The 20,412-nt window shown below is 45.5% G+C and overlaps 1 protein-coding gene across 1 annotated transcript in view; it reads right to left on the reverse strand.

Annotated features, from left to right (window-relative positions):
- Positions 1–20,412, reverse strand: part of RAB10 (RAB10, member RAS oncogene family) — a 46,706-nt gene that overhangs the window by 5,008 nt on the left and 21,286 nt on the right. The window contains exons 2-3 of the mRNA XM_082481513.1: positions 12,484–12,544; positions 2,421–2,559 (exon numbers count right to left, since the gene is read on the reverse strand). Coding sequence (XP_082337639.1) covers positions 2,421–2,559; positions 12,484–12,544 — 200 coding nt within the window. The remainder of the gene's footprint in view (positions 1–2,420; positions 2,560–12,483; positions 12,545–20,412) is intronic.

Below are 20,412 nucleotides of genomic sequence, written 5' to 3' on the forward strand. Positions count from 1 at the left end.
GGTAGCATTACTAATAGAAGTACAGAGGCAAGAGATCCACGTACCCAGTACTCCTGCTTACAGTAATAAATAACCCATTTCACATTCCCCAGGAGAACCACCCCCAGATTTTTTTCCTTCAGGTCACACGGAGGAAGAGCAACCAGACAGCAAAGGTAGATTAAGATATCATGTAGAATAAGGCTCTGAAAACGTTAGCTTTTCATGCACGCACACAGACCTGCTAACACAGCAACAGACTTCTTTCAAATATAGCCGGCCCCAACACACAAAACCGTGCACTTGAGTAACTCAACTAATTCCTACTAGCCCAAAGCAAAAGTGCACGGCATAGTACACCTCTGCAGAAAGTGTGAACTTTAATTAAATATTTAGCAAGGATGAAGGTGTAACATCTCTAGGTTTCCCAGCTATTTCTAAATCAAGGCTTAAGTATTTCTGCCTTATGAGGAAAGGCTGAGAGCGCTGGGACTCTTTAGCCTGGAGAAGAGAAGGCTGAGGGGAGACCTTATTATGGCATACAAGTATCTAAAGGGGGGGTTGAAGGAGGATGGAGCCTCTTTTCAGTGGTTCCCAGTGACAGGACGAGGGGCAATGGGCACAAGTTAGAACACAGGAAGTTCCGTTCAAATACACGGAAACACTTCTTTACGGTGAGGGTGACAGAGCACGGGCACAGGCTGCCCAGGGAGGTTGTGGAGTCCCCTTCCCTGGAGATTTTCAAGACCCGCCTGGATGCAGTCCTGAGTAATGTGCTCTGGGCAATCCTGCTTTAGCAGGGGAGTTGGACTAGATGATCTCTAGAGGTCCCTTCCAACTCTGATGATTCTGTGATTCTGTATCCTGTAGAAGAGCCTCCTCGCACAGAAGAGCAACTCAGGCTTGCTTACTGAAAATTCTCCTCCTTGAGAGGATATCCTTGGCAATAGTAACTCCTTGTAAAAGCAAAGCACTTAGTTACTTCATTCACAACTCTCATTTGCAATAATCCTGTACTTGAGTGGGTAACACCTGCACACATTTTAGCGAGAAGCCTCAACACTGCATCTGGAATCTCAGAGGATGACTTCACCCATCATTTCTGTAAATGCACTCTGTTAGTGAGCTTCCTCCATAATAAAAAAGCTTCCTAAGGTGTCAAACATCCCTTATACAACTGCAGTTACCATGCAGCCTTCACAACGCACCTGAAATCAGCTGCGGAGGTTTGTGTGACACAGATTTGAAAACACGAGGTCAGCAAAACCACTCCCTTCTCAGGCACAATGGGATGAACGACATCCATTACTCAGCCTCCTGGATACTACTGAAATGTTTCAAACGAAGCAACTGCAGCACCTAAAGGCTTTTGTTTCAAATTTACACTCAACTCGTTGCCAAGCCTCTTCCTGTGCTGCCTTACTCCCCCCTCTTCTGTACCCACCACCACACATACCTTTCCATAGAAGGTATAGTTTCCCATTTCTCATGCTAGGAAATTAAAGTTCCAATACTACATTTTTGCTCTGTAAGAACCTTTCACCAGCCCCAACGCCTCAACTAGCAATGCCTGACAGCACCTGTCTGCTGATGCTCAGTTCTGCAGGGGCATCTTCACACTTTCTAGGAAAATAATGAAGCTGGAAAATCCAAACATTTATTCCATTTGGGAACAAAAGCAAGAACTAACAGTCGTGCTGCTCTCTAACATCTCAGAACTCCTGGAGAATGAGCCCTTGGGGATCCAGGAACTGGATATTTCCACCTCAAGTTTCCTCCACTTCACTTGACCTTGTTTGAAATTTTAGCAAGCTCCTTGTTGTTGTACCTCTAACAAGGCCAAAAATCAGCTATGCAGGTTTGAGCAGTTTGCTAACATCCAACAGCAGCAGCGTGCCACACTACCTGCAATGGCCACGATAAACTTGCAAATACTTCCCAACATCAATTTTGAGGGAGCAGAAGTGATCATATTTAGTTATCTGTGAGGATTTACATAGTGGTCCTTGCAAAATAGGTTGGTACTAGAAGTGACATATCCTATAGCTACTCTACAGCTTACGGCTTAGTGTTGCTCCTCTGCACACCACCTTGTGGCGGCAGCTCCTCCTGAAAACGGCAACTCCCAGTTACTACAAGATGTATTCCCTACCTCTAAGTATTCTCCAGCACAGAAATGATGTTTGTTCATGTATGAATTCAACATTTGAGGACACCGCTAGCCCCTGTGGAGTGTTGTGAACCTTCACGCCATTGTTGGAGGGAGAGCTGAGGGAGGGAACACAGGACAGCCAAAGAAAGACACCCAAACCCTGTGTTAGTTTACACCCTCTGGCAGGTACAGAAGCTGCAATCCAGAGGCCGAGTTCTGCGGGACTCCTCACGTGCTCTACAGGTCACAACAAACAGCTCGACTGTGGGATCGTACAGACGTTACTCACCTCATCTATGTTTCTGAGCCACTTGCTGATGTTTTCGAAGCTCTTGGCGTTGGTGATGTCATATACTAGCATGATCCCCATGGCACCTCTGTAATAGGAGGTGGTGATGGTGTGAAATCGTTCCTGCCCCGCTGTGTCCCTGCAGAAAACAGACAAGAGTACAGATGAGCGGCAAGCTCTGAAGCAACCAGCACGGTGTATCTATTAGACAAGTGCACAGGGCCCGGTAGGTGCTCTATCGCACCGCTACTGAGGGATGTGCAGTGTTTCCGAAGAACAGTAGGACATGCTCCAACGTGCTCAGCAGCAGCTTCTAGGAAGGCTCCTTCCCTCCCAGATGCAGCTGAACACTTGGAGAACAAAAGGGCAAGCATCAGTAAGCCAGGCTCAAAAGGGTACAGAAGCCGAGATTTTGAAGTTTCTCTTTTGAGTTTTACTTTAAAGGGGATTGTTTTTATAAAAAGACATTTCAGAGTCAACTGTGACAGAGATAGAAGACACCGGACTGTTCAAGCAGGCTCACCCGACTAAGGTGGCAGCAGATGAAGCTACCTGTTGAACAGCACAGTGGCGAACAGCAAAAGTGGTAAGGTGCAGTAGGACTTCTGCTATCTTACCACAATCATGGAATCATAGAATGGTTTAGGTTGGAAAGGACCTTGAAGATCATGGAGTTCCAACCCCCCTGCCATGGGCAGGGACACCTCCCCCCAGCCCAGGTTGCCCACGGCCACGTCCAGCCTGGCCTTGAACACCTCCAGGGATGGGGCCTCAACAGCCTCTCTGGGCAACCTGTGCCAGTGCCTCACCACCCTCACAGGGAAAATCTTCTTCCTAATGTTCAACCTGAACCTGCCCTCTTCCAGTTTAAAGCCATTCCCCCTCCTCCTATCGCTACATGCCCCAGTAAAAAGTCCCTCCCCAGCTCTCCTGTAGCCCCTTTAGGGACTGGAAGGCCGCAAGAAGATCTCCCAGAGCCTTCTCTTCTCCAGGCTGAACAGCCTCAACTCCTTCAGCCTCTCCTCATAGGAGAGGTGCTCCAGCCCTCGATCATCCTTGCGGCTCTAAACAAACCCAGTATCAAGTCATGGTAGAAACAGGTTAATTTTAAACTTTGTATTTTTTATTGACAACTGGAAACTTGCACCCAAAAGGAGATAATTTTATTTCCAAGTCTCCTATCTCAGGGAAGTGTCTCAGACTTCTGAGCCTCGGTGGAACCCAGCAGCAGATAGGGGGGGAAAAGGAGCAAGAAATGCTCTGCCAACACTTTGACAGGACTGTGAGCTCCAGCAGTGGGACGGTCTGAACAACCCCACAAACATCGCTGTCCCACACACTCTCTCCTGTTACTGACCAGTTCTTCCTGAACAAACGTAAAAATAAGCCACTTTAAAACTCCATCTACAATTTTTAAGGTACACACCAGAACTGCTGACCAGCCTGATTAGACACCGCACAAACCCAGCAGACTCAGTACTCAAGTTTCTGTCGAAGTTCCCACGATGTTGTAGGCTGTTTAGCAGTGCCACTGTCCAAGTCAGGAGAGACTGGAACTGTGGCCGGCGCTGGCCTGACCCAACTAGCCAGTCAACACCACCACGACGCCCAAGAAGAACCCTTTCCGTTTCAGCAGCTGCTGAGCAGCCACAGAGACAATCACTCACCACTTTCTGGAACCCAGACTTAAAACAGAGAAGAATTTTTTTTTTCTGATCAGTTTTATAAAGCTTTAATGTGATCTTACAAATGTATATTCCTGAAAATTTAGATCAAAGTGTATGAAAAGTAAATCTAGAAGATGTACGGTAACTGTAACATTAAACTGTCGGTTTCTATAAGCAATGTGCTGAAAATTGATCATGCGAGATTAATGACAGTATGTATTCTCCCATCTAATTTCGAGATCTTCAACGGAACGCGTGAGATTTGGTTAAACAGCCTTGCATGCCCTTAAGCTGAGAATTAAGTATTAACTGCATATTCTAATGTCTTTCAGAGGACAGAAACCTAACAGACGCGTTCACAGACAGTTTTCAGTGACACTATTCACACAAGGTGGAATCAAAGGTGTCTCCAAATTTAAACGGGTCTAAATTGAGATTGAACATTCCCTAATCGCCTTCAGAAAGGCACAGGGTTCCCCTCTGACCCACAGACCCACATTTCCTCGCTCTTAAACCAGTAACCTCAGAAAAGATCATGGACTGGAGTTGAACTAGTTCAACTCATTTCCCTCTCCACTGTTCCCAAGGTCACAGCAAATGCCTTGGCAGGACACAGACACCACCAGGCACCGAGTCCTGTGAAAACTCGGCTCTCCCCACCATCCCGTCACCTACAGTTGACCCAACAAATGCTGACTGTAGTTGCCAAATCAATTTGTTTAAGCACACGTCAGATTTCCAGCCAAGTATCAGTTGGCAAATGGGGAGTAAACGAAAAGCCTCAAAATCTGAAGATGCCATGAAGGAAAAATTCCTGAGATGCAGAGGAAATGCTCTATGAAATTCCTTCTGTCTTTTGCTCAGACCCCAGATCACGGTTTTGAGGCTGATTGCTCCCAAGATTTTATCTCCTCCTAGGAGATGACAAACACCGGGAAGAAGGCAGGTCCCAAACCCGAGCACCACTTTGTTCAGAGATGCTTTAAGAGGCCGCACTGCGCCGGGGTCTGGCTCGCTGGCAGCAGTCTTGAGAGACGATCTAGTCCATTCCCTGGCTCTGCAAAACGTTGGGGGATACCCACGTTATTCTTCAGAGATGCCTGATGTTCTGCTGAAGACCTCTGACGATTGCTGGCTTGAATCCCACTCTCTCATTTCCTGTCTGTCCCATTTGGAAGGTTCTCCTGATGGCACACTTGGGTTTCCCTCAGTGCAAATTAAGGCCGTCAATCCTCGTCTTACTTTTCATAGGCAGAGGAGTTCATTTCCCTTCTTTCCACAACTACTTTTTGCATACTCAAACACAGCTCTTGCACCTTCTCCGAATCCTCTCATGCCACCTCAAGCTCTTTAGACCTTACTCACCGGCCAGAGGTCTAAGACACAGCCTCACCTATTCCTCCCTCTGGACTCCCTCCAGCTCGCCCATGTCTACGGAAACACCAGGACGCTGCTCCAGCGGAAGTCTTACCAGCCTCATACAGGAATATTTGCTAGAAGACTTGGGCATGCCTGTTTAAGCATCCCACTCCCTTTCCTCGCCATTAAGCAGATTTTTCTGACATTTGAGCAATTGATTACACATACTGAACTTGACAACTTTGCATTTGCCTCTACTGAATTTCACAGGACTGCTTTTGACCGATTGGAGAAGTGTAACTGAAAAAAATCTGAATTATAATCCAGTCCTCTATACAATTTATACTTTGCAACTTCACCTTTTCCTGCTTAGCTTAAATATAATAACCATACTCTCTATTCCCTTATCTCAACCATTAAAGAAAACATTGCCGGTCATGAAACGCGGGACAGACTCCTGCAAAATGTCTCAACAGAACTCAAACACCATTTATTTTCTCTTGCCATGAGTTTTGTATCCACTTGATATCACCTTCACCTACGGCATTTCCACCCAACTTGCTTATATCAAGCAGGATGGTGTCAGAAAAGCCTCACCAAAAACATCAAGGCATCTGTGATGTCTCCCCTCCTGACAAGGCCAGTAGCTGTCACAGTAAGAATTTGGATTGATTTTACACAAGTTGGCGTTGGCAACACTTCGCTGTTACTCATTGCTCGCCACGTCCTAAGCACCGAGACCTAACTTCCTTAGTTAACTCCTCCAGTGCTTTCTCTGGCAACTGAAGCCAAGCTAATGGATGAAACAAAAGCTGGAGAGGGAAAAAAAAAAAAAACCAAAGAACCCAGAGTGTTTCTTTTTTTTTTTTTTTTTTAAATAGGTACTATATTTGCCCTTTCCCCTTCTTAATGGATTCTCCATTCATTATTCAGAGATAACTCTTAATGGATGCGAGATTAGAGAAGTGACTGAAGCAAACAGAGGAAATGAGTTATGGTTTTCAAACTGCCTACGACTGATGAATCCACCCTGAGCAAATGGCACGAGACAGTCGGAGACCGCCTGCCTTGTTTACTGTGCAGGCTTTCCACTCTTGTTCAAACCTCTAGGATGTAAGAATATGCTCCAAAGCCATGGGTGTGCAATAAATCCTTGATGCAGGCAAAAACGTTTGTGGAAGGCAGCTAGCTCTCCAAGCTAAAATAACGCAGACAAGGACTATTACGATAGGCAAGGAAAGTGAAGCCCTAACTGAGAGAACTTGGGTTGTTTAGCTGCAAAATGAAGACAAAGAAGGTCGTCCTGTGGGACTCGGGAAAGAAGAAGCACAGGGAAAGTGAAAAATCTATTTAAGTTATTCTCATGCCTACATTAAAGTATGCATAAGCTGTATCATCTTAGAGGTTTAACCAACAGAGAAAGGAATTTCTGGGACAGCTTTCCGGTTGACCTGGCAGAGACTAAAGAAACCTTAAAAATGCACTATGATTTGTTTATGAAAGATTTACACGGATGCAACAAGAAGAGATTATATCTGATGATCTGTGAACATCCTTCCAGTCCACATAGCTCAAAATACAGGTCTTCAATGTATTAAACCAAATAATTCCTAGCAAAATAATCCTAAGGATTTTATTACTGTCCCACTGTTTCTTCTTGTAATATTTTTAAAACTACGCAGCAGAATAGTGCATTGAAGGAACTGTACTGCTGACATCAGGCGCACTCTGGAAGCTCTAGCGACTGGGTCCAAGATTTTCCTTCACAGAGGAACATCTGTAAGATACTTCAGAACTTGCAAATTTCAGCTTTTCTGAAAAATATTCAGCCAGAAAAAAAAAAGTCTGTGAATGAAGTATCTACTTGCTTTCTAGAAGTCAGAGTGACATGCCAAAAAGAGTCCCTTCCACCTTGAGCTATGCGTGTGGTGAATGGTCACAAAAGCTCTCAGCAGCAAGAGTTAACTTTTAGATGTTCCTAGGGTAATTGCAAAAATTAACGAGACTGACTGTACCCTAATTAGTGGTGCCGTCTGCCGCTTTGGCTGTTCACCACCATACTTCTTAAATGCAAGAACTTGCGCATAACGCGGCATTTCCACGCGTGGAACTACCTCAGACAGCCGTGCTGCTGCACATTTCTTCCACCCGGACTGCTGTGCCCTCCCGGTCAGATGGTTAGTTTTGCAACAAGCCCAATGCTGAATAAAAGCAAAATTCTCAGGACACTTTTCTAGCCACGAAAAAAATGTGTTCCCAGCAAACATTATGGTCTCCTACACAGTTAAGAGCTGCATACTAAAAAAATAAGGCTGTTTCTAAAACTTGGAATCAGTCAACAAGATTGTAGGAAAACAGGCCGACATACAAATTTTATGTAAAGGCAGGAGGGTCAGCATAGCAGCCAAGTAGGGGAAAAATTTACATGTCTTCGAATCTCTGAGTTATGTGTTTTTCAGTTTACTACAGAAGCAATTTTGTCATCATATGGTTTCCGTATTAATACCAGACTATCAAGTGTGACTGTTTCATACACCACTGAAGAGAACTTCCCCGTTAAGAAAAAGGGATCCTTTGCCTTACCCAGCTCTGGAAGCTCCTCAGGATCTCCCTAGCCTTTTACACCCCAACTTTCTGGCCTTAACGATGCACATCACCGCCTTGCGACAAACCTGCAGATGCTCCTGGGGCAGCAGTTCTGCAACCCAGCCTGCCCCAGGCACACGAGAACCACACACCTTCCTAACTTGTACCTACTGCCATTCACCTCGCTCTATCAGAAATGGTCAACAACACACGCTGCCCCCTGACAGGCTGCCGGGAAAGCAATCTGCATGAAAACTGGTAAACGGAAGTGTGGCCAGCAGGTCATAGAATCATAGAATTGTCTAGGTTGGAAGAGACCCTTGGGGTCATCGAGTCCAACCACCTACCCTACTCTACAAAGTTCTCCCCTACACCATATCCCCCAACACCACATCTCAACGTCTCTTAAACGCATCCGGGGATGGTGACTCAACCACCTCCCTGGGCAGTCTATTCCAATGCCCGACCACCCTTTCTGCAGATACAGAGGGCCCCACCCTCTGTATTTCTACTCCCAAATTTTTATTCTAACTCCTTTCTCCCAAATCCTATACTAGGCCCACCACTGGTGACTTTCCACAGCGCATCGTTATCATATACTGTCACATCAACATTTTTTTCTGAACAGACAAGTAGTACAATAACCTAACCACAACGACACTCGATTCTTCTAGGTGCTTCCACCCAGAGTTTGACATACCAGTAGTCCCCCTGATGGATGTGCCCTGAACAAGCTCATTCCTTCAGAGGGCCAGTCCCGAGAGCTGTGTCCCATCCTCCTCCTCGCTCGCAGCCCATGCGCCACACCGGGCTCGCTCAGCCCAGCTGAGGCTCTCCACAAGCTCCCTGCACATGGACATCGTCCCGCTTGCGACCCAACCCCACCATTCTCCACCTCCTCTTGTCCCAACCTCCCCTCTCCCCATTTCAACACCATTTTGCAACATTTAGATTTGGAGCAGTATGAAAATGCTTTAATCCCAGCTTGATCCTTACGGCAACCCCGCTTTTTAATAGCTATGAAGTATCAAGCTGCTTGTCACCTCTGGCAAGGTTTAACTCAGCTTGACCTTCATATTCTTGCTTTACTCCTATATATATATTTCAGAGGTCAAGGCATGACTGAGACACTGCCACGTCTGCTCATCTTCCATGCCCAGGAAGGGCAGTAGGGAACTATCCCACTGTGTAGGAAAGGAGCAAAGCTGTATTAGAAAGTGCTGGTTTTACCCGTTTTCAGTAAAACTAATTGCCCGTTGAGACTGCACCCCCACCCCGAGGAGTAGAAGAGCCAGCACCAGGCACAGTAAAACACAGTGACACAGCTCTGCAGGCAGCCAGAGAGCAGCTCCTACACCAGGACAACAGCGTGAGAAAGATTTAATACGTGGGTGACGGAGGATTATACCGATCAGCAAGAGGCAGGTCAATATAGTAATTTTAAAACTAAGGAACAGTTTATTTCTATTGCTTTCTGCATGTGAAAAAAAAAAAATACACTTTTCACCTATGTAAATAAAGAATGCTACATAATCCTTAACCACTCCCACCGATGTAGAAACCTTATTCTGTAAGGGACGGGTCTGTGCAGCCATCACTGTCACCAGCAATGGCCGACTGAACACAGCTCCTTCATAAACATTGAGCAACTCTCTGTAAAGAGACTCCATCACGTTTGGGAAATGGCTAACACATAATAAGTTCATTAAGGTAAAAAATTCTGTCACCATCTGTCATTTTGCAGACAGCTGAATGCCTCTATTCTGAAAAAAAAAAAAAGAAAAAAAAAAAGAGGTTTCAATATGAATAAGCACCAATAATAATGATGATGATAACAACAGCAACAATGACAAGAGAAAACTGCCTTTGCTTCTAACAACAAAAGGGACTGTTAGGAAGCAAGAAAACAGCATTATGGAAGGCTGGGCAAAGGTACGGTGGTACTTCAGAGAGCTGCAGCTGGACTTACTCTCATGGACTGGGCCAGTGTCACCGTACCCAGTACCCTGTCCCCGGAAGCCACCAGAGGCAGCTCAGACGTGCGTACAAGAAACGGGGCAAACCAACGGGCAATCTCACAGATGGGACAACAGCTTTCAGATGGGAGGGAACCCCACAAAGGAAACAGCAGTCATTCCTCCTTTCCGTTCCAAGCATGGACATGCTGCATTTGTGTAAGCACACCTGCAACGCAATACCGACGGAAAGCACCCTGGTGCCAAGGGTCTCATCGCCTGACCTTAACCAAAAGTCTGCTCTCTCTTCACCATGTCTTTTGCGACCTTCTGATCGGGTTAATCGAGTATGGAGCTGCATCCCAGTGGAAGTGCTACCTACGACTCAGAAGAGATGTTCTGTCGATTCAGCTGCATTAGCTCCTGTGCGCTTACTCCAGTTATAAAAGCACAACCCATACTCTGGACGCAAGCAAAGCTACGAGAACAGTCTCAGGTTTACAAGGGAAACCCCTTCTTTCTGTCCCTTCCTTACTGACTGCTGCAGTGGGAGTGAAGTGTAATTCTGAAAATGTGTTACACAACTCCTAGAAGTGCAGGGTGAGTTTAAGTACAGGAAGCGGTGGTTAAATATAGATGCATTGCACAAAGTATCTTCACCAAAAGACACTACTGTTCCAGCCACCAAACCACTGCTGGGCAAAACTCCTCGTACAGGAAAAGTTAGAAACTACAAAGCCTAGATTTCCCCCCTCCCCCCCCCCCCATCAAAAGTGCATGCCATAGGAACTTCATTTTCTGCTTTGCAAGCTTTGTCTCAAAGGTGCAATTTTAAACTGGCAGGAACAAGAAGCAGATTCAGACAACCACCTACCAACCGTACAACGTTTAAAAGTTGCAGTTTCATAAAACTCAGCTCACGCAAACCCCTCTTCGTTTCCCTAAGCCACTAAAACCCACAACGCATACAGCTTCATTATGGCTTGCTTCTTCACCTATATACTCATTAAACATCCTTAGTATTCCATATTTTCAGTTTTTACATTTCACGATGGCTTTTTCCTAAGTTTAACCTAGCACTTTAAGTCATTCCAATGTCCTGTTCTACCCTTCTATCCCACAGTAACACACAGCACCTGCCCTGTTGGGGTAAAAAATACAACACAGAACAATTGTTAGAAGCTATGGTTTGATCTGGGTTGAAAAGCTGAACGTTAACTGTCTGGTGAGCTCGTACAGCGGGAGCTGCCCAGCCAGGAAGCTGCGTTCCACCCGCCTGCCTCCTCAGCTACTCTTCTGGGTTCCCTCCTTTCGCTGCTCTGCTTTGGGTTCCCAGCTGATCTGCGCCCATCCTTCCCCAGACGGCTCCGGCTAAAACACTGCCCTCACGAAGACAGTTACCCTTCGTGGCTCCCCGCCAAAGCGTTCCAGCGCGCTGAGTTACTTCATCATCCAAGTGCTCCCTCATCGACCGGCTACACAGTTTATACAACAAAACCAACTTTGACAACTCTCCCTTGCAGGGCACAAGCCAAAATAACTAAGTTGGCCAACTTCTGCTCAGGAGGTGCTCATGGGACTGGGCATGAGAAACAACTAGGAGACAAGGTGCACACTCAGAGTGCTGATAACAAGAAGGATTCAGAATGCACTCGTTAGGAAAGATAATCATTCAGCAGGTCCTGCGGCATTGGAACAACTGCCCAGCCAGACGAAGACCGGAGCTTCCTTCTAACCGGAACCCATCTATCTGCATCTGCCAACGTCAACATTATCAAGCCATAAAAGTTTTCTATTAGTGGGGGAGAAAATGGGCAAATGCAAGTTCTGAACTCTCAGTAGAGCCGGAGAATGCACCAGCAACACGTGTATGTGGCTGAGGAGGAGTCTAAACAAAAATAGAGGCTAGGAGCAGCCCTCGGCTTTCCTGACCTGACTTGTTACAGGGCTATTAAAACAGAAGAAAAGTCTCTAGTTAGACATGCACAGCAAGCTAAAAGGAAAGAGTTTAAGTTTTGCCTCACGTTAGCCCTTCCTACAGAAAAGCAGTCGTGCCTTCAGCCAGCTGAGAAACTCTCCACGGTTTACTGCGGAAAAACATAAAATAAGTGCAGACGTGGATTGCACTTTCTTGCTGATGCACAGCAAGGCTAGTAGTCAATTTACAATCATAAACTTGAGGCAGCTCCTAATTTAAAAATCCCAGTTTTAAAACACTGCCCACTAAATCACAGCCTGCGAGGATCCTGCCCTCCCAAACAGAGACCTGCCAACAGCCTGTCCAAGGGAGCAGTGGGTAACCGCCGTTATAAACGCAACACACAGATCTCCTCCCCGTTTCTTAAAAAACGTTTAGGGAAAAATACAGAACAGTCACAAAATTAGACACCCGAATGTAATGTCAGAAAGAGTAAACTCTTCCCAGGAAAACCTGCCTCTGAAAGAAGCCCTCCAGAAGGACACCACCGCGCAGCTTCTCAGGAACGTATCACTCACCATATCTGTAGCTTGATCTTCTTTCCTTGCAATTCAACAGTTTTAATCTTGAAGTCTATCCCTAAAATAAACAAACACATAAATAAGTAATTAGTACCTATTTACAAAAAAGCAATTCCACATCAACTCACAACTGCTCCAGTCAGAAGAACAGCTTTTTTCTTCCTTTACTGAATCGCCAGGCAAAGCAGGGATGTCGGAGTAAGCTGGAACGCAAGAGGAGCATGCCCACCAACGCAAACGGGGCCTCAACGTCTACGATCGGGCAATGGACACCTTCAGGTAACACTGATAAGATGATCTGGCTTGTGAAAGCTTTTAAGTTTCTCGCTTATTTTTAAGAAAGAAAAATATCAGGTTTTTGCAATTTTTCTGGAGAACTTCCACAAGGAAGAAATTTGGAGTTTGGGTATAATCTTCAGCATCCTAAACAAAATAGCAAGCTTTCTTCTTGCTTTTTAAAAAAAGATTATTTCCCAAAAATGATTAAACACAATTTTTCAGCATGTACAGAATATTGTGGAAATACTGTAAATTTTAATTTTTTTTTTTTTTTTACCCTTATACCTAATCCTTGTGACACCATTTCAGAAACCTCTCGAAAAACCCTCCTTTCCATTAGTCTTGTTCAAGTAACCTACCTGGAAGAATAACATTAACTACAGAAATCTTAATGCCTGTTTAACATAACTCAAAGCGGCGAGTGGAGCCCCCCCAAGCGCGTGACCAGGCTCCAGGCTACTAAAAATAGGCACCTTGCTTTTCACACCCTTGAAACCAGCAGCAGAAACCCTAAATTGTGTCTTGAGCTAAACACACGTCCGCGTGGTTTATAGACAGTCACCCTCTGGCTTCGGTAACGTACGCGGAAGGGTTTCAGCAGCACGAAGCTTTCAACCAGCAATAAAAGGCACATTATGAGCATAAGCCGGCCCGCGACCGCCACGTCTCTGCGTCCGGGTCCGGCCCCGCTCCAGCCTCTGACGTGGTACACGCAGAGTGTGTAACCGCAACTCTCAAGACCCCGAGTGAGCAGAAACCATCTCGGGAGAGCATGAGTAAGGTTCTTACTTTTAATACCAACTCATATGACATAATTCACATGTTAATTTGTGGCAATGCTGAAACGGTGTCGCGAGGAAGTTAGTTGTCCACGGGATCTGCAAGGACTGACTGAAGAGGAGATGAAGAAGAGCTGTCCTGAAAAGACTTAGGAAAGAAGAAACCATCAAAATGAAGACAGATCCTTAGTTGAGACCACACTGAAACCACTATTTAAATGTTTTCCTTATTAATTCTGATGTAATAAATTGTCCTATCTGAAGCCTACTGCTTACAAGAGCGAGAGGCCCTGTACAAAGGACAATTAAAGTAAGAAACTGATAATCTTGAAGACAGAATGAAAAGAAGGGACGGGCGTCAGCGGTACAAAATCCAACATTACACGCCCATTACCCAAGAATTTCTTCATTTCTTCTGTGAACCCGCAGCTGTTTTCAGATGACAAAGATGACAGATGGAAGGCCGAGGGATCCCCATTTTACTTTCAGGGAGTAGCTGTGATCTGATAGAGAGGCCACCCTACAACAGGCAAACACAGCCTCGCCGGCACCTGCCGAGACGTTTCCAGCCCAGGCAGGGAAATAGGAACACCGGTGTTTAAGACCTTGGTGAAACCTCGTTTGTGCAGCGGGTACAAACTACTCGCTCTTCCCCAGAAGCGACAGGCTCAGAGGCAGATGCCGTGGCCACCAAACCGGGATGGGGACCTCCCCCGCCAGCTCCTCCACAGCAGAAGAGACTCGAGGACCACGCCGCTTCAACCTTCTCTTCCCAAAACCCCCTGCAAGAACGATTAGCACAGCCTCCAGCCAGCGGAGCAGGAACACTACAAGCCATCTTCTCAAAATGCTCCGGCACTAATTAGATGCCAGTTCTGCCCTTCAATTCAAACCAGAGAAACACCACTGATAGTTTTTCATGCTTTCCAAAAAACCTGTTTATATTTAGACTTTTTAAAAGGCAGCAGCTGCAATCACAAACTTCCCTCCTAAATCTACAAGGTCATTTTATACCAAGCAAGATTAAATAGAATTTATGAAACACACTATTATGTAAGAAGTCTACACGGGAAGTCTGCTTTAAACTCCACCAGTCCCACTCCTTTTAGCTCTACGGACTGCACACACTACTTTAACATTGAAATATTAACTCAGTAAAATCTTTTCACATAAAAATCAGGATGCCAGAGCCTCTCTGGGAAAGGCTGTGCAGTTTTGGGTGGTGGGGGAGTGGCATGCGCCTCCCCACAGGCTCGTGTCCTGCAGGGGCAGAACGGGGACGGCACCGGGCGCTGGACACCTACCGCACGTGTGGCCAATGAGGAAAATGGAGAACAACCCTTAAATGAACACCAAACGCAGCTCCTCACGGAGCCTCCTACGGTTACCAAGTATTTCATAAACAGGAACCAGAGGGTAAAGGGGTAAAATTCCCCATTTGTGAGGATTTAAAGCAGTACAGTGACTGAAGGCAGAGGTTGTCCACTAATTCTAGGACGTCAGCTTGGCACCTTCAGACCTCCGTTTCAGGTCAGCACTCCATTATTTCAAATTAGCCAAAGCAGTACTTCATCACTCAAGTTAAATTTATGAATCAATATAGCTAGTATCACAAGTATGGCGTCTGAAATATGAACCCACGAAATGATTAATAGCCAACATACAAAATAGCCCCAAATACACTTAAACTATCCCCACGTTTTGTCGCATTTAACCAAGTTGTTTGCTATGATGTAGTGCTCCACAGCAACGCTATCGAACAAATGAACACAGCATTTGCCAAGAGATCATAAATAAAAGTATTTTATACAGCGACACTTACTTTTAGGTTCTGCCCAGATAACGCAGGAAGTTTGACAGCCACTTTTTACGCGTTAAGATAAAGTAAGCTATTAACCCAGCCAAGGAAATTAACTCTTCTCTGCACTGAGAGGGATTTAGCCAACTCTAGTATTTGGGGATAAAATAAATCTCTAATCCCATGTTATACTCCGCTTCCATTCCAATTACAATATAATACTACTTCAGCCTTATACAGAAAGACTGTTATAAATAGCAACCACTATTTGCCTCTAAACACTTTCAAAGCAGTTTTAACAGGCTGGAAAAAGTAGACTTCTGCATCGCTGTAGTGCCCATTCGGTTCTCGGCCTTTCCAGAGGAGTCACCAGCGACACTGCGGCAGCAGAAACACAAAGGCGCCGGAGAGGAGTGATTACAGGTATGGGGAGTTTCCAGTAACATTAAGCTCAGGGAAGAATTTAAGAGGGTAACGGGTATAAAAATTATATGTCTGTTCTGCATGCCATTCTACTATCAGAGGAGGATAATGACAGAACTAATGAATTAAAGATGAGCATGAAATTACGCCCTCATTAAGTGTCGATAAGATATTCATCAACTTCAACAGGGCAAACTGGAATTCACAGAAAAACCCGGAAGTATATTGCCAGCTTATTAAACACTTAATCTAACTCCACACTTTCAAATAGAAATTTGGAAATGTTTGTTAGTCTTCAGTATAGTTCACACCGTTTAACCATGACGCCTCCTTACCAACCGATCGCCCCCAGTTTCTGGCTCACTTCTTGTTTTCCCTCCAATTCAAGCCTTCTACCAGTTGCCTATAGCAATATACGGGCCCAGTCTGACCAAAAAGTGAACTCATGGCTTTAAAAAAGACAGAAGCTATTTATGGATTTTTTTAGGATACTCATCTTCGAGTATCGAGGCTTAAGAAGTACCACGAGTTGATCTCACTGTACATGCAAACAAGATCTGCCCTTACACAAACACTGAAAGTCCCTTCTGCCCAGCCACCGTGAACACGCAGACCAAGGGGAGCTGCGGAGGCTGGAAGGTCAGGGTGGGCACGGGGCCACTGCAGTCAGGCTCCTCCGTCCCTGCATCAGCAGAGGTTATTGTCAGGGACTCCCGACAAAGCACTCCGGCTTTATTTGTGTACGTTTAAATATCTGAATGTCTTGGTGAATAGAGAACTATTTGCTCAACGGTTTTGAGTTTCCGTTGCTCTCGGACAAAAGACATTAATGAAGACCCAGGACTTGCGTCAGCAGAACAGTGCTTTAAATCCATAATCACTGCATCCAAACAGTTATATATCAATTTACACCCTCCCAAGCCCCTGCCCAGGTTTTGTAAAGATCACTTGTGTTGCTAAATCGCAAACCAACTGTTCTCAAGAAGTGAAAGACAGAACGCCATCAGTACAAGGGGGGGAGAAAAAGTTATTTTCCAGTCCATTTCAGAGCTACGAATGATGAGCTAGCCCTTTTCAGACAGCACGAATTTTGTTTGCATTCTTTCCAAACAAAGACAGCATTCAGCTCGGTGAGGACACGGGGCGGTAGGAAGCGGGATGTAGGGCAAGAGAGGGGCAAGGCTGCAGCGCCAGGAGCCTGACGGCCAACCTGCACCTCACATCACGTACAGTGCACTTGTATTTCATTTGCTAGGAACTGCTTTGCAAATATCCTTTAACAGCGCTACATATTTTCCACTCGGGGAAAGAAAAGCAAATGTGCACAAATTCCTAAGTCTTGGATCTTCAAGCTGCCCACCTTCGTGCTGCTACAGGCTCTGGCAACAGCAAGCGTTCTTCTTAGCACTGCAGCTTCAACACTCAACACAGCACAACTCGGGCCACACTCCAGTTTTCTGATGAACAGCGGGACGGTCCCTTCTGCCTCCTACTGATGGCCACCGATCCTGAAGAAGGTGAGGTTCGCAGTGGCCACCAATCCTGGAGACAGTCAGGTTCGCAGCCTGAGCTACAGCACTTTCTTCGGGGGTTTAAAGGTGACATCCCTCCCTAATCCACTCCAAACCACCCCAGTGAGGTGGAGCTCTTGCAAGTGCTTTAATAGCCACAAGAGGATATAAACCTCACTTTTTAGAAATTCCAGCATTAAGTAAAGAAAGAGATGACTAGGCAGAAAGAAATCCATCTCCTATCTTTCTTTGAATTAACAACTTTCAAATTCACAAAGTCAGAAGGAACACGGCCACATGACTTACGGCACATAACACAAAGCGTACAAACATAGCAATCAGCAGAAGAACGCCACCACAGAAGCACAGAGAAAACTGGGATCCTTCAGATGTGTACAGCTTACAGTAGGGTCCAATAAACTGCCCTAAAATGCTTTTATTCAATAAGCAAAAGTGCAGTAGAAGAAAACTCACCAAGCAGCAGGAAAATACAGCAGTAACTAAGCCTGGAAGCTTTTAAAATTACAAAATTAACTTTGGGGCAGAGAACTCTGTAAAGCTTTGTTTAGTCCTTTTACACAACTACCCCGTTATGAGATCCCTCAGTTCTCGAGACAGACTTGTAATATTATAAGATTTCTTAAGCTTAACACCTTAACGCAGAAGACAACTTCTGAAACAAACTCCTACACAAACACTGCTTTATCAAGGTTATTAATATCTCGAGCGTAGCACTAATAAAAAGGTGATTCCTGTAGCCCCTCCCAATAACAACCTGTCCAAACATATCAAGTCCAGAATTATAAACTCTCCGAAGTCCACATAAGCATACAAGCTTTAATACTGCAGAATGTTATTTTACTAATACACAGACATTAACATTTGTTATCAATGAAGCAGCTAAGACCAAATATTTTGCAAGAAAGCTGCAGATGTAAACATACTTTCTCCTTCCCAAGTAAGCCCAACACCAGCGCATCAGGCACGAGATGAGAGTTCTGGTTTTAATTAAGCTCTTAGTGATCTCAGATACTACTTAGGTCTTTCAAAATATTTATTCTGCAAGGTATGCATACCTACACAGTATGAATATACAACATTCCCAACCACACTCAACATTTTAAGTACAAATACTATTTTTCAGAGGCTTTATATAAATTAGATTTCTAAAGCTTCTCTCCCTTCTTCACACCCTCAACACAGAACAAAGTCTCAACCCCGGGTTTTCCAGGTGTCACACTCCATACTGGGGGCCGGGACTTTGCTGAGACAATGCTTTGCACTGAGTGTGGAAGGTGTTCGAAGCACGAGATTGGGACCGAAAAGCTGATTTTGGAGGAGCAATAGCAAAGCCCAGGCCAGGTGATCATTTAGTGCCTGGGCACGCTGCCACCGCTCGATCCCAGCTCTACAGAGAGGGGAGCCACAGGGTGAGGGGGAATGGTTTTACACTGAAAGAGGAGATTGAGATGAGATCTGAGGAAGAAATTTTTCACTGTGGGGGTGGTGAGCCCCCAGCGCAGGGTGCCCCGAGAAGCTGTGGCTGCCCCATCCCTGGAGGGGTTCAAGGCCGGGTTGGACGGGGCTGGGAGCGACCTGGGCTGGGGGGAGGTGTCCCTGCCCAGGGCAGGGGGTGGACTAGATGGCCTTTAAAGATCTGTTCCCACCCAAACCATTCTGTGACTCAGTGACAAGGAAATCCAAGGACTGCTTTTCCCCAGGCGGTGTCTCGCCTTGCCTGCGGCAGTGCCCTGCCAGGCTGCCGGGCTCACTCTTAGCAAGGGCTGCCGCATGGCAACGGCCTCGCTGCAACTCCCTGGGACTGCAGCTCCCTGGGATGTCTCCTTCCACCTGCCCACCAGAGATAAGAACGGAACAGGTGCCCATCACATAAGCGCCACTTGTAAGACTCAACTTTTTGATAAAGTGTTTCAGAATACTTTGGAGGTCCGCAAACTAATCGCCATCCAGACTGTTCTGGAAGAGAAACCCAAGCTATTCACAGACTCACTCGTTGGCAAAAGCTTGAGTGAAAGCGTAAGTTTTATCAGAGAGAGCAAAATTCAAATGACTCTGTAATGAACAGGAGGAAGCTTTAGGCTAGCTGGACAAGCCTCTACAGTCATGGCACTTCTTTCCAAAATACAGATTTGCTACCTTTGGCAAAAAGCATGGCATACAGCAACACAGGAGAGAAAACCCTTAGTAATTGGTCTCTAAGAGGAGCTGGAACTCACATCATCCTCCCCTACTGCTTGTGGCTTACATCTCACAAACTTCTCTAACAGGTGGATCTCTGTGTCTGTTAATCCCTTCTGAAATCTTCCTTACAAGAAAATTGCAATAAAACAATAAAGGAGTCACTAGACAAAGTCTCTAACTCTTGCTCACTAAAGCGAGTCTGAATGATATTATCAGACAGATAGAGGTGAAGGAAATCCGAAACCCCAGACTACTTGGCTTCCTTTCATAGAATTGCCGAGGTTGGAAGGGACCTTTAAGATCATCAAGTCCAACCATTAACCTACCCTGACAAAACCACTTCAAAACCACGTCCCCAAGTACCACGTCCACTCTTTTTTTAAAGACCTCCAGGGATAGTGACTCCACCCCCTTCCTGGGCAGCCTGTGCCAATGTTTGATAACTCAGTGAAAAATTTTTTCCTAATATCCAGTCTAAACCTTGCCTGGCAGTATTGAGAAACTGTAGATCCAAGTAAGGAACCGATACTTTAGGTCATAACTACTTTCTCTAACAAGACATTTATTCATCAGGTGTGAGGGATTACACAGCACTTGAAGTCTTCCTTCTCTTTAGCCCCGATCACATGTAGCATGGTCACCTACTTGGGAAGGAACGGTGGAGAGGAAAAGGCAGTGTGGCCAGCAACAAAAAACAAGCTATCTAATCAAAACGAGAAGCCTGTTGATGCTTTAGAGTCTGACAAGACGCAAACACACAGTGCCCTTAGTCTAAAGGGAGCGGGCAATACTAGTTTTGCTCATACTTTTGTAGGAGGAGGTACCAACAGTTATCATGGCAGCTCCACGTCTCTTGGTTTTACGGCACTGAATCTACCCTCCTCTCCAGCTTCCAAATACTTTTAATCTCATGAGTAAACAAGATTGTAATTAA

The sequence above is a fragment of the Vanellus vanellus genome, assembly GCF_965231255.1.
Source record: "Vanellus vanellus genome assembly, chromosome: 3".
Classification (NCBI taxonomy): domain Eukaryota; kingdom Metazoa; phylum Chordata; class Aves; order Charadriiformes; family Charadriidae; genus Vanellus; species Vanellus vanellus.